The sequence below is a fragment of the Micropterus dolomieu genome, linkage group LG03, assembly GCF_021292245.1.
Source record: "Micropterus dolomieu isolate WLL.071019.BEF.003 ecotype Adirondacks linkage group LG03, ASM2129224v1, whole genome shotgun sequence".
Lineage (NCBI taxonomy): Eukaryota > Metazoa > Chordata > Actinopteri > Centrarchiformes > Centrarchidae > Micropterus > Micropterus dolomieu.
This window is the reverse complement of record NC_060152.1, coordinates 32,772,977-32,787,774: the sequence shown is the minus strand read 5'-3', so window position 1 is coordinate 32,787,774 and position 14,798 is coordinate 32,772,977. Positions and strand designations below refer to the sequence as shown.

At 38.6% G+C, this 14,798-nt stretch overlaps 1 protein-coding gene across 1 annotated transcript in view; it reads right to left on the bottom strand.

Moving 5' to 3' along the window:
• Positions 1–8,058, bottom strand: part of LOC123968627 (centrosomal protein of 162 kDa-like) — a 16,052-nt gene extending 7,994 nt beyond the window's left edge. Inside the window, exons 1-6 of the mRNA XM_046045494.1 lie at positions 7,952–8,058; positions 5,617–5,718; positions 5,087–5,222; positions 4,025–4,309; positions 2,945–3,091; positions 1,191–1,368 (exon numbers count right to left, since the gene is read on the bottom strand). Coding sequence (XP_045901450.1) covers positions 1,191–1,368; positions 2,945–3,091; positions 4,025–4,309; positions 5,087–5,222; positions 5,617–5,718; positions 7,952–8,050 — 947 coding nt within the window. The 5' untranslated portion in view covers positions 8,051–8,058. The remainder of the gene's footprint in view (positions 1–1,190; positions 1,369–2,944; positions 3,092–4,024; positions 4,310–5,086; positions 5,223–5,616; positions 5,719–7,951) is intronic.
• Between the last annotated feature and the right edge of the window lie 6,740 nt (positions 8,059–14,798).

Sequence of the window (14,798 nt, the reverse complement as noted above, 5' to 3'; positions counted from 1 at the left end):
CCAGAACAAAGAAATATGACCACATTACTCCTATTTTAGCTTCATTACACTGGCTCCCAGTATGTTTTAGAATTGACTTTAAAATTCTATTGATCACTTTTAAAGCTCTTCATGGCCTCTCGCCTTGTTATATTTCTGACCTTTTAGTCCCATACGCACCAGCACGTACCTTGAGATCCTCGGGCAGAGGTCTGTTGTCTGTTCCAGAGTCTCGACTGAAAACTAAAGGGGACAGAGCGTTTGCTGTCAGGGCCCCGAGGCTCTGGAACAGCCTGCCCGAGGAAATCAGGTCGGCTGAGTCGGTGAACTCTTTTAAGTCCCTTCTTAAAACATACTTTTATAGGAGAGCCTTTCCCGATCTTATTTGACTTTATTTTATCCCTTTTATTTTATTCTATTTTACTAATTTTATATTAATTTTTCATGCTCTTATCTTGTGTCTTGTATCTTATCTCTTTTTGTATTATTCTTTACACTTGTTAAAGCACTTTGTAACTTGTTTTTGAAAAGTGCTCTACAAATAAGGATTATTATTATTATTTATTATGACATTTGTTCCTAACTTCAGGTATCAAAACTTGGTACAGTACTTGGTAGAATTGAAGTTTGGTACCCAGCTTGTGCTTAGGCTAAAGTTGAATGTGCATGTGTTAAATATGTTGTGTTTTTGTCTACGGATTTTAAACAACAGGACTTGACGCTGGACCAGCTGATCTTGACTACCAGCTATGTACAGCATGCTCACCTCCACAACGCAGCTGTATTCTAACGTTAACAACAGCTTTGCTCGCTAATAACTTATTTGTTATTTGGTCTCAGTGATTGACAGCGTTGTGTTAAGAACATAGCTAGACAAAGGGGGGTCCGATTTGATCCGCCTCTGAGTCCGGACCGCAGCGGTCATGCCAGTGTTGTATTACACGTAAAAGTGTTTTTTTAACGCAGCTGGTTCCAGAAACCCGGATCGCTATGCTAAAGACCACATGGTTGCGGGATTATGCCGCAAACGTATGAATGAGTGAATGCGACGCAATGGCAGATCATTTTTCTGCTTTTATTGTGGGAACTCTGTATAAAAGCGGCCACTGTGTTTGTGAGAGAGAGGGAGCCAGTGAGAGGAGGGACTAAATTTCCAATAAATCCATCTATGGAAAACACTGCGTTATATCAGAGCACGGCCGTCTACATACCTGAGGTTAGTGCCGATGGTGGAACTTGTTGAGTCCAGGTCTCTGTTCAGGTTGGAGTAATCTATAGTTGATGAAGCACCTGCTTCTAGTTGGGCAAAGAACCTGGCTTTCTCCTCTTCTTCCTCCAGAGTGTCCAGGCCAATACCGGTCGTGTTCACCGCTGGTACCATCACTGAGTCTATGCACACGTATAAAGAGATCACAGGTGGAAAGTGTGGAAACTGTGACTGTGACACAGGACGTAAAAGTCCTAATAAAAGGGTCTGAAATGCTAAAGGCTGCTGTATACTTCAAACGACTTGCTATTTGGAATACCTAACAGCATAAAAAAGCTCTTATATTATGGTTGAACACACAATCAAAAAAGTCTATACTCAGGTCTAATGATCAGATCATTTTCAAGTGGTCATCTGATTCTTGTTTCCATATTCAATTCAGTATTTTCTCAGAAACCGTGGGAAAAAATGTCAACAACTTAGAATGCAGAAGACTTCACATCGTCATGTTGCAGTTAAGCTGTTCTGTGAATAAAGTAGCTTTTGTCCACTGAAGCCTACCCTTCAACATTCTGTATGAACAAAAATTTAAGGGCGACACACACAGCAGCATGTAACGTCAGTCAAAACAGTCTCCTCTGTTGTTTTCTATGTAAACCCACACACGTACGTAATCAGAGTTTGATGCACACCGGTGCATTAAAGAGGTGGTGTTATGCTCATTTTCAGGTTCAAAATCTTATTTTGGGGTTGTACCAGAACAGGTTTACACGGTTTAAATTTCAAGAAACACCATATTTTTGTGGGCGGCGGTAGGCAGTGGTTAGCACAAACCCCGTTGCCTCTGCCTTTTTGTGTGGAGTTTGCATGTTCTCCCTGTGTCCGCGTGGGTTCTCTCCGAGTGCTCCGGCTTCTTCCCACCATCCAAAGACATGCAGGCTAGGTTCAGTGGTGTCTCTAAAATTGTCCTTAAATGTGAATGTGACTGGTTGTCTATGTGAGGCCCTGCAAAGGACAGGCGACCTGTCCCGGGTGTACCCCGCCTATCGCCCGATGTCAGCTGGGATTGGCTCCAGCCCCCTCGCAACCCTATACGCAGGATAAGCGGTTGACGATGGATGGATGGACCATATTTGTGTCATACTGCACATTGCTGCAGCTCCTCTTTTCACCCTGTGTTGAATGCTTGGTTTTAGCTATGGAGTGATGTATCTGGTCTCTACATGATCTTTGTTGGGAGTTGCACATGCTCAGTTCCTTGTTAAGGACGACTAGCCAATCAGAAGCAGAGAAGGGCGGGTCAGTGAGAAGACGGTAAACATGGCTTTGGTTCAGCTGTAAATGCTCCCCTTACCAGCTTGGCAAGACTTCGGCTAGAGCAAGAGTTTCAGAGTAGTGACAATGGATGTATCTTTCGTCCATAAAGTTTTAACTGAGCTCTGTCTCTACATCACAGTAACAACTTTATGTCCACTGACTGCCTGACGTTCTGTAGGAAGGTTGGGGGACATTATGACGCATGTTGCAAAGCGACGCAGATAATTTAGGGAAGTAAAGGCTGGGCTACAATCGAGCTATCTTCAGGCAGCTCAGAGTAGTGTTTTCTGTGGGAGATGGGAACTCCCTTCGGGCTGGACTTTGGGCTTTTTCACTTTGCAAACGTGTTATATGCACAAAAAAAACCTCAATAAAGGAGAGGGAAAAAGCCAACAAGCATAATACCACCTCTTTAAGACATGCCATTTGTCCAAGACTCACCCTCTATCTCGGTATTTTCTCTGACGAGAGCAGCTGCTTCAGGCCCTTTTTCCTTCCAGCCAGCGCGTCCTGGATCCTCATCCTCCTCTCGAATTGACAGAGATTTCCTCAAAGACTTCCTGAAAGACTTTCCAGATCCCGCCAGTCCTGGACAAAAATGTCATAAAAAAGCACAAGTAAAGCTCGTGTTAGTTTTTTTCTTATTTTTTTATTTTTTTAATTTATTTTTTAAATTCAAAAATTCAAAAAAATAAAATAAAATAAAATAAAATATATAAAAAATATATATAAAAAATAATAATAATAATAAAAAATAAAATAAAATAAAAACTCGTGTTAGTTAATGCAGGTCACATCGTATACATTTACCTGAACAACCCAAGATTATGTTTCAACTGTTAATAGATAATCTATTAATTATATTTACCGAAATGTATTTTAGTGTACTTTTTAATCTTGTGCAAACTGCTATTTAACACTAAAGTCTGCCTGTTCTTCATATACACACAGCTCACATGCAGGTGGGTACTAATTGTGATTACGGTTGATAGCACCTAGATGAATGTGCTTCCTCTCCTCTCTGTACCCACTTCTCCCCATCTGTGAGTGTGAACATGACTTGCTTGACTCATGGTTTTTGTTTCCACTCTACACTTTTGTTTAAGTCTTTAATAAACTTCATGCTAAATGGTGAAAATGTAACAATTGACTTATTTATGTAGAGATAAGAAATGATACACTGTGCATTGCTATGTATGACCCCATACTGCCACATAGTGTCGTCGGCTGTTTCTGTAAGTGAACTTAATTATTATATTCATTATTGCTGTTTTGCCATTTACAGAGACAAAGAGAGAAAGAAGTATCTGGATATATCTGATCAGTAAGCAAACATACATGACTATTTGTCATGAGGTCTATGTGGTAGGCAAGAAAACCATAACTTTAACATACAAAATAAAAACTAAAAGCATGATCGAGACGATGACAACAATCTAAGAGAACTAGTGGTGCTAGTGTTTATCACTCTAATGCTGAGGGACTGATGCGGCACTACCAAAGGGTTTGAGTTGAAGTTACCATCTTCACCGTCCCCCTGGGAAGGACTACCAGTGCTGGCTGTTGGAGTATCATGAGAGTGCGACTCATCAGGGCTCCTCTCTCCTGACACACACTGGAGGTTTTCATGAGTGGGACTGCTCAGACTGTCAGAGCGCGAGTCATCAGATGGGGTTCTTTGTCTTTCCGCAGTTTGGGAAACCTTCAAAACTGTGCCTTTGAGGTTCTTGTCCAATTGAACCAGTTTATTCAGAACACTGCTGCGAGGTTTTGGGACCGGCTTATAAAGGGGCTCCGCACTGACAACTTCAGACAGCGAGAAGAAAAATAGGGTAAAAGATTTTGCATTAGCAACCGCAGGAATCACACAAAGAAAGTAGAAAAAAAGGGCTGAAGAGGTCAACCTTTTTATTGTGAGACGGGAGACTACACGTTTCCCAAAGAAACTAGCCTTCTGTAGACCGCCCCTCATCTCTGCTTGAAACTAGAGGCTCAAGGCTACATTAGCTGCTATTAGCATAACATCTAAATCTCCAAAGGAGTGAACAGACTGACCAACGTCCTGGGACAGCCATTAAGCTGGCTGAATACAAGAACACATATTTTCCTCTCTGTGTCAGCACCATGTAAGTAGGACCCCTTCCTCATACAAAGAAGCTGTTTGAGAAAATACACTTTCAGGCTCTTTAAATCTAAAGTATCATTAGACTACTTAACAAAGAGCACTAATTTCAGATTGGGATGTACATTTCACTACTGTACAAGTATATTACATATCAACCGCAGCTTGACTTTTACATATGCAATGAATGGTAATATATCCAGCCAAAAAAGAGGAATTCCTCCCTCCCCTCCAGCAAGCCAGTGACCTCTATTTGTTTTTTCACTACAGACTCTGTTATATTTGATTACTGCCAGCTGTTAATTGCTTTTATAAAATCCATTGCCCAAACCCTCTCTCAGTTCCTCCCTGGAGAGCAGAACCTAGACACAACTGCAGCCACGTTCTCCTTCTGAAAGCTGCCAGGCTAACGAACGCTAAAATGTCCGGTGTGATGGATGTTATATCGTGGAGAATATTACCTCTCCCTGTTCCGGCAACGCTGTGTTCGTCATCTTGCCACCAAGACACCGTTGGTTTCTGGGCTGACTTCTGACTGCTTTGAGCACCGGGCTGCTTGTCAGAGCTGCACAAATCCACCGAGTCATCTGAAACAGACTGGCAGAGAATCAGGTTTAAGTCAGAGAGATGCCTTCAGGATAAGACTGTGTATGTTACACCATGACATGCTTTGTTTTTTGTTGCGTCCTTCGAAATACTGTAGCATAGACAGTGTGGCTAGCCGCTGTCCTCTCAGCTCTGCTCGACTGTTGCTTAGAATTAAAAACTACTACAGTACTTTCAAGGAGAGAAGTTAACATCAAGTAGGTGTTAAGAGTTTGCCTGGCATTAGCATGCATCTTGGGAGATCCGATCACAAGCTCTAAGTACAGGTGTGAATGCATTGAGGAGGCAGTGAGATCCAACATCCACATCTTTCCATACTGCGCGATTCATGCAACCCTAAATGGATCATCCATGAACAGCACCACCTTCCTGGACACAGTGTTACCTCCTTCAAGAACAGCTCAAACTGTTCATCCAGCTCCTCCTTGGTCAGTCTGTGAGTCATAGTAATACTGTCCACTCCATCAGCCAATGGGAACCCAGACAACTGACAGAAAGATAAAAAGAATTTTGTGAACGTAATTACAACTCATACGTGTAGCATATTTTAAAATAAAAGTATTACACACTTTTTTTATTGGATTTTTAATACAGTAATAGCAGCAGTAGTATATGGGTAATTTTATAGTTTCTGTTTTCCTGGCCCCCACAATACATACACTATTTACTTTAATGTTCATTAGTAGTAGTACTCCATAATTTATATCAAATCACAAATTTCAAATTTTTTTTCTATAGTTTTAGTTGACTTTTATTTATCAAAACCGTGATATATTTTATTGTACTTTTGTTCAAAGTACTATTTATAACAACAAAAAAAGTTTCTTATTATCCTGCATTATGTCATGGTCTCAACATAACAACATTTTAGGGATAATCTTTGTTTATGTCATGCGTTTCTTAAAATAAGGGGGAAAAACAATATCGGCCAATATATCAGCTTTCGGATTTTAAAAGTCTCAAATATCAAAATTGGTATCAGATAAAAATCCCATAACCCCAATTTCCCTCAGCACCTCCGACCAGTATCTCTGCAGTTTGACACATCACCATAAGCAATGAGTAAATGTTCCTACCTCTGCTTTACATTTGAGACACATCGGTGAAAGGGAAGGGTTAAAGAAGTGTCTGCCATTAGGAGATATATGTATTCTATTATTTATTTTAAACTGTACTACCTTCATTTGGGTGAAAATCTTTTTAGCATGATTCCAAATCTTTTCCCATGTCCCATCATCAATAGTAGTTGAGAATTTGTTTTCCCATACCCTTTAAACCTCTTGTGTGTTAGCAGGCAATAAACTCCGCATTACATCTTATAAACAGACTAAGAGACACTTTGTCTGATGGCTGAAAACAGCACTTTCTCAATTTTCATCATTTCAGGGTTCTCAATAAAAGTTGTACTCTTTGTAATAAAAACTAAAAAAATCCTGTTTTGGTAATTGATATTTCAAAGTATTACACACTTTAAGCACTAAAATGCCTATATGTGATATGGAAGAACAGCCTATACGAATAGTATATATACACCTTGTGTTCTTTTCATTGTGGATACCAACACAAAATACTATCAAAGAAAGTCTAAACCTTAAAAAAAACTCTTAATCACAAGATGAATAAATCTATATAATGCACTGTAGCACAAATATGGTATAATCTGAAATAACCATTCTCTATTTCAGTGCTGTTCATACTGTTATATTGTCATATTGTAGATACTGTATACCAATCCACCTACCTCAAGTCATAACTCATGCACAGAATTTATTCCAGCATCCTTTGCATTATGCTCCATTGTACTGTGTACATGTATGTGTACCTGTATATCACACATTGTTTATGTTCATGGGGTGTATATTTGTGTTGTCTACACTGAAGTCTGTGTCTGATTGTATTTTATTTTATTTTTTTCATTGTGATATGGTATTTTTGTATGAGTAAGCACATCGTGAGAAGTGTACAATCCTGAGTCAAATTAAAGCTGATTCTGATCTCCAGGACAAATACAGCTCAATACTCAAGCTTGTGATCATTATAACTGCGATATACATTGGCTAAAATATAGTCTCTCTCCTGTGATGCAGCAGAAATACAGGTGTAACAGTTAATCCATAACATAAATAACAATGGCTCCATTCAGGTTAAGTGTAAGTTCTCTCACTGAGCACCTGGGAACTGGCTCACCTGACTGTTATGTTGACATTATTTATAAAAAAAAGGAAGATTTCTTACTGAAATAAAGTGCTGCTCGCTAAAAGCGTCTTAGCCTGACGTTAATCTTTAGGAGTTGGCATTTTGAACCACAGCAACGCGAGCCTGTTAGCTAGCTTGGCTGTCAACAAGTTCGCGTAAACCAGTAAAGTTACAATGTCCGGTGCAAACCTGTCAAAATAAAACCCTCCACTAAAACGATGTTTTCACCCAGTTTTCGACTAAAACGATTTCGTAATTAATGGAAATACATTGCGATGGGGCTATTTGGCTATAAATGCTAGTTTGGCACTTGCAGTGGCATAAATGGCAGTGTAGTAATTGTATTTTGAAGAAAATACTGCCTTACTTCCGGAGTTTTTCCAAGAAACTTGACACAGCCGACAGCAGCTTACTTATGTTATGTTTATCCCCTTAGCTGGTAATGTTAGCTGGTTGGAAGGGAATGCTAACCTACGACACTTTCATTAGCGCACACGTATCCGTCTTGAATCGAAATAACTCACATAAAAGACTCGACTTTGGCAGCTCTCCAAGCTGAACACTTGTTGAAACGTCCCCCTCCTTGGTTTGTTGTTTTGAGTGTCTGGCAGTTCCCGCGACATTACCCGGGTGACACAGTCATCCTGATTGGCTAGGGGGGAAAAATCGTCATACGAGAGGACAACCAATAGACAGACAGAAACTGAATCCTTTTTTGTCTTTTTTTTAAAAATGTCATTATTATTTTTTAATCAATTAATTATTTTTTTTTAAAAATGGTCTATTAATATATATACACACACGTTACTGTTTCATTTATTTATTTTATTTAAATTTTTAATATATTTTTTTTAACACACACACACACACACACACACACACACACACGCTTACTGTTTCATTTATTTAATTTATTTAAATTTTTAATATATATATATTTTTAACACACACACACACACACACGCTTACTGTTTCATTTATTTATTTTATTTAAATTTTTAATATATTTTTTTTTAACACACACACACACACACAACACAAACACAAACACACACACACACACTTACTGTTTCATTTATTTAATTTATTTAAATTTTTAATATATATATTTTTTTAACACACACACACACACAAACACACGCTTACTGTTTCATTTATTTATTTTATTTTTAATATATATTTTTTTAACACACACACACACACACACAAACACACGCTTACTGTTTCATTTATTTATTTTATTTAAATTTTTAATATATATATTTTTTTAACACACACACACACACACACACACACACAAACACACACTTACTGTTCTATGTATTTATTTTATTTTTAATATATATATTTTTTAACCCACACACACACGCTTACTGTTTCAGTTATTTATTGTATTAAAATTTTTAATATATATATTTTTTTAACACGCACACACACAAACACACACACACACATACGCTTTGATTATTTTACGCTTTAATTAGAACTGGGAAATGTGCAAGTTGAAATATCCGACTTCCGACCTCAAAGCGTGAAGTGTGAACACAGTTGCACCCTCAGTAGTGGTTTAGGTGTTAATTAAAAGGATGGCAGTTTAAATGCAAACAACTGACATAAATAGCCCATGCGTTACTAGTAGCCTACCCCTCCATCAGTTGGTAATCCTCACGTCCAAGTCAGTGTTGTGGGTTACGCTTCCTAATGTTATGGCATTTTTAACAATAACTTTTATGCAGAGAAGATGACTTTATGAGATTCTTTACTGTAGCCAGCTACCTAATAGGCCTCACATATTTTTACATCAATGTACATGCAGAACAGGTTTCACTATATGATGGTATGTATTATTGTAATTTAAATACATGCAAATATACTTTTCGTTGCCTTTGGTTTACCATTTACAGTGTGTGCTGACAATGTTTTGTGACGTAATTCAGCTGCTCCTCGTGAAGTCGGGGTACATATGTTTTTCTCCAAGTTCACCAGTGAGAAATCTGGGACTTCAAGTGGCACTCCAGGAAAGTTTTTCTAGTTGGAGGTCGGAAAATTTCCCAGTTCCGAGTTGCCTGAAAAGCAGCATTTGGTTGGCGCATGGGTCTTTGGCATGGATTGGTAAAAGCCTTTTAAAGGTAAAATCCATAGAGAAGTAAAAGCGTGTCAAAAGTAAGTGGACGATTAAAACTCTGCTGTGTGACACAAAAAATACTTTATTGCCCCTGTCATGCTATTATTATGATGGACTACTTTTTAAAGATAAATTGACTACCAGAGCCCACATTTTGAATGTTAGGACCACTTAAAGCGCCCGCTGCCATCAGCCACCACAATGGCACTATAGTGCACAACATTTGGTTAAGTGTGTTTCTTTGTTTTTGGAATATCTACAATTATCTAGGGCATTATCAGATGCTTGTAATTGTAGGGGCTATTACATTTAGTTTTACTTTACTTTGGTGATAAAACAGCTTAATGCTTTTGTGTGTTTGGTTTTTGGTCTTTTGTTAAAATGTTAGTGTATTTGCATTTAATGCTGTTTTGAATTTTACTTGTAAAGTTGATTTGACATTCTATAGAACTGAAATTAGTCAATTGATTTGATCAATAGGAAATGAATCGTTGGGTCTTTGGGTTTGGACTATTGCTAGAACACAACAGGACATTTGAAGATGTTGATTTGAGCATTAGTATTTTTTGGATGGGCATTTTTCATTGTTAGTTGAAGCTCTACATTCACAGTGTGCTCATGATTTGGCATTTTTTGTCACATCTATGTTATCAATGACCTAATTTATAGATAATGTGTGCCTTCACACCTTCACCTGCAGAAGACCATTCCATCATGCCCATGTAGACTTAAAGAAGAATTGGCAACTAGGCAGCAGTGTGCATGTACTTTTAAAAGCCTTTGTGGAGATTATTGCAACCAAGCGACTGTAAAGAATTGAGAATTGCCTTTTCAAGACTGGTAAAGTCACACCTATGATCCAAATGTAAAGCAAATGATCAGCCCACTACTGAATTTAAAACACAAGATTTAACACTGCTCTCACTCTTTATTGGATATTTTTTGATGTTGCCAATTCATTGTAGCTCTGTAAAGCTCATGCAAAGCTGGATTTCCTCCTCCTGAAGAGTCACACTGCATCAATTATTGATTACATTAATGATGTATTATCTCAGTGGCATTGACAGCAGTTAACCTAGCAGCAGCATTGCTTTAGAAGTAACTCATCATATTTTCTCCACTTGGTGGCAGTGTTGAGCTGTGGATCAAGTCTGTCTCTCCCCTGTGTCTGTAACTGCCCCGTCACCAGAGATCAGTAGTAATCTAATAAACTCGGCCCTGCTCGCTTTTCTCTGTCTTTCTGAGGTCAGCGTGGATCCATATAAACTCTGTTTACACCTGCCTCCCTATATGGCTCTGTCGCTCATAACCTTGCACACACTCCTCCAACACTCACACGGTGTGTCAAGGATACAAGGAGGGAAAGAGAGACATCATATAGCTTTTGCTGATCTATCCTGTATACGGCCTCATTCCATTTTATGTGCCTTAAGCCTCTGATGGCCAGATATCGAAACATCAAACGGCAAACAAAATGCTCTAGCCGCACACACTCACATAATATCTGTTTATACTGTAGTCTTTTGAAAATTAAGCTAATATAAGGAATAATAAATACATTACAGTCATGTGTGTTTGACAGTTATTCTGATCTGAACATGATATAAAGACAACGGAAGCCAAAGATTTTGTGGAATAGCTAGATAATGTGCCTTTTTCACTTCAGACATTTTGACATGTCGCAGCAGGTAAAGCAAAGGTCTAAATAAAAAAATAAATCGTGGCTGAATTCCATTTAGCTGCATCCATTTCAGGGTCCTGGTATTGTACAAACCTACTGTTACACTGTCATGGCTTCAGGTATATTCACATTACACTATGAATATTTGTTCCGTCTTCCATTCACTTTAATTGAAGCTTGTGTGACGGACAAATTCAAGCCTGTTTCCTGTTTCAACTCTGACCGAGCAGATTTTCATGATCGGCCAATGGGAACACTGTGTTTAGAAATGGAGAAGTTATAATTCTGCGTGTTTTATTGCTATATTTAGCACACTATCATAAAGTCATAAAATATGATGGATGACTACAGTTTAATCTACCCAAGAGCGTGCAGAAGTCATACACAGCAGCACCTGGACCACCAAATGCTGCTGACAGGGTAACATCAATAACACAGCGCTCTGAAAGGAGCGTTTGTTTAGGATGAATATACTTTTACATGTCATACTTAAATACATTTTACTGAAAGTACATTAGGTAATTTAGTATTGCACTTCCATAAAGTTGCTGGACTCACATGACACCAATTTTAAAAAATGTTAAAATTTAAATAGAAGATTCTCAAATATCTTAACTGTTAGTTCCTGGTATGCCTAAAACTGGTAGTGGTTACCCAGTCAGAGGCAGAGTAGAGGGCAGGACTTTACACAAAGCTGGGGCAAGTTCAATCAAACGGTTTAGGATCGAACAAATGTTTCCTTGCAACGTTCTGCAACAGGCTTGAAGGCAGGCGTTACCTCATGAGCTGCAACAAGTTTGTAAACACAACGGTGTTAAAAAGGCATTAAAATGCAGTGCACGTGTTCGAGGCACCACCGTGTCCGTTTTCCTCCTTTACCTTTTGACTTTTTGACATCAAGGTCACGAAATAACACAAACTAACCTCTGAATACTGGACCAATTTCAAATAATGCTGTCCCAATTTGTCACATAGACATAAAAACATGGGAAAATAGGGTCCAGGTAGAAAAATACAAAGTTACCCTTTAATTCTAAACTTATCATTATGTAGTGTATTTGTAATCACACGGTATGCTTTCCCTCTGGTTTTGCTGTTATGCCCTGTTCTCTATAGATGGATCCAAGGATGCCAGAAGCTCGAATTAAGCTACATATAATTTGGTCAGAAGATGCATGATTTGTGATTCTAATTAATTGTGCACTTACAGACTCTGACCTGAGCCAAGAAGGCCAGTAATGGTGATGCAAATGTTTGTTGTATGGTTATAAAATATTCCTGACCTTTCAATTCCCAGAATCAGTCACACATAAATATTCCCTTCACTTCACTTGATGTGTCATTTCTACCATTTTAAACACAAATGAGTGTGTGTGTGTGTGTGTGTGTGTGTGTGGCTCCATTATAACTGGTTAACTGATTGAGATGGGAATGTTGGTCTGTACATTTCCCTTTTTGATGTGCATTTCTGATGCAAATGCACCAATTCCCTGCCCTAATGCAGGCTTCGTCCTCTCCTGTCACGCTGACATTGGGATCACCATCTCCACCGTGAAAACTGGACAGCTACCGTCATCCTCCCACCCCCCAGCTCCTTTTTCTGATTCATATTCATGTGTAGACGCTTCTTATAGAAAAGTGGCTTATGAGAACGCATTTCCCTCAAAGTTAAGTGGAGTGATTGTCAGCGAGATATAAATGCAAATGTTTTTGATTTAGTCTTAAAATCCACAGTGGATGCTGTATGTTGGATTTTTTAGCACAGGCTTCAATTTTGAACTTCAATCTACTGAATCTGGGTGAGCGGGAAGATGACATCCTGTCCCTACATCCCAAAGTTTTAAATAAACATGATGTCATATTATGCTCATTTTCAGGTTCATAATTTTATTTAGGGGTTGTACCCGAACAGATTTACATGGTCTCATCTAAACCATATTTTTTGTCATACGCCATTTTCACGCTGTGTGCTGAACGCTCCATTTTAGCCACCGAGTGAGGCATCTTACTTCTCTTTGATCTTTGTTGGGAGTTGCGCATGCACAGTACCTAGTTAGGGACTACTAGCCAATCAGAAGCTGAGTAGGCCTGGGTAACATGTACAGCTTCACAACCTAGACTAGAGTGGTTAGTTCTTAATCTGTAACAAATGTATCTTTCATACGTAACGTCTTAACTGAGCTCTGTCTCTACATCACAGGAACAACTTTATGTCCACTGCCTGCCTGACTTTCTGTACGAAGGTTGGGGGACGTCATTGGACAACGTCATTGTTGGACGTTGGGGGACATTATGACACATGTTACAAAGCGACGCAAATAATTTAGGGAAGTAAAGGCTGGGCTACAATCGAGTTGTTTTGAAGCAGTTCAGAGCAGAGTTTTTTATGGGAGATGGGAACTCCCTTTGGGCTTTTTCACTTGCACAAAAATATATATAACGGAAAGGGAAAAAGCCAAAAAGCATAAGATGCTCTCTTTCAAATGTAACGTCATCCGTGCATGAAATGCGATATGAAACTCGCACAACCAAAAAAGTCAAAACAGTTTGAAACTGAAACAGCACAGTGGGAATTGAAAACCACACAAAAGGGGAATGGAAAATGTATTGTGGCTGCGAAGCATGTGGCAAAGTCAAACCCGTTGAATTTGCAAAGCTGATTGAAGTGCTGCTTGAGACATGTTGACCTCTGAAAGAAAATCTAACCGGGCAATGTCACATTATCAAATTTTATACACTACTCTGGCTAAATACAAAACATGCAAAAAAGAGGCACAGTACGGCAGTATTGCAGTATTCTATGATATGTGTTTGCAAGTTACGCCAGTCATGGTAAGTAGCTCAGCAGTTTGTAGCTAATATTAACCCTCCTCAAAGTTTGATACGCCTGCCCTAGCGCCAGGACCTGAATCAGAATTTTGGGTAAGTAGAATCTGACTTGGCTCTTATCCCCCACCCTACAGACTATTTACACCCCTGCCATTCTGCCAAACGCAAAGAGAAAAAAAAATCTAAAAATAGGCCCCACAGGGTAAGAAACACAAGCAGTCAGACAATCAGACAGGTTGTAAACCATCTAATAACCGAAAGGGAGTGCACGTGACGATCCGTCATTGCACAAGAAAACTGTGTGCACAACTACAGCAAGTACATTAGGTCAAACTTTAATCAAAATGTGGGTCTGTAAACCATGATGAATGTTACAAATATACATTTGCGTAATAATTTCTCTGTTCACCTTCATTTTCTTTAAAAAAATATATTTTGCTTAACTGGGCTTTTGTTTACACCCTGCCGTCTGACCACTTCTGTTTCTTGACCAGTTCTTTTCCTTTAGATATATAGTAAGTTCACATTTGCACATCCCTGCATAAAACTGTACGGCTGTTTCATTTAAATAACTGTCATATTTCTTCATATTTTACTGTCAATTATATATTTTATATTTATGCTTATTGACTCAGAAATTTAGCTTTATCTTATTTTATATTTTCTACTTAGCATGTGAATTTATTGTGGCCTATTTGTCAATAAAGCTGATTCCAATGTCATTTTAGCATCACTA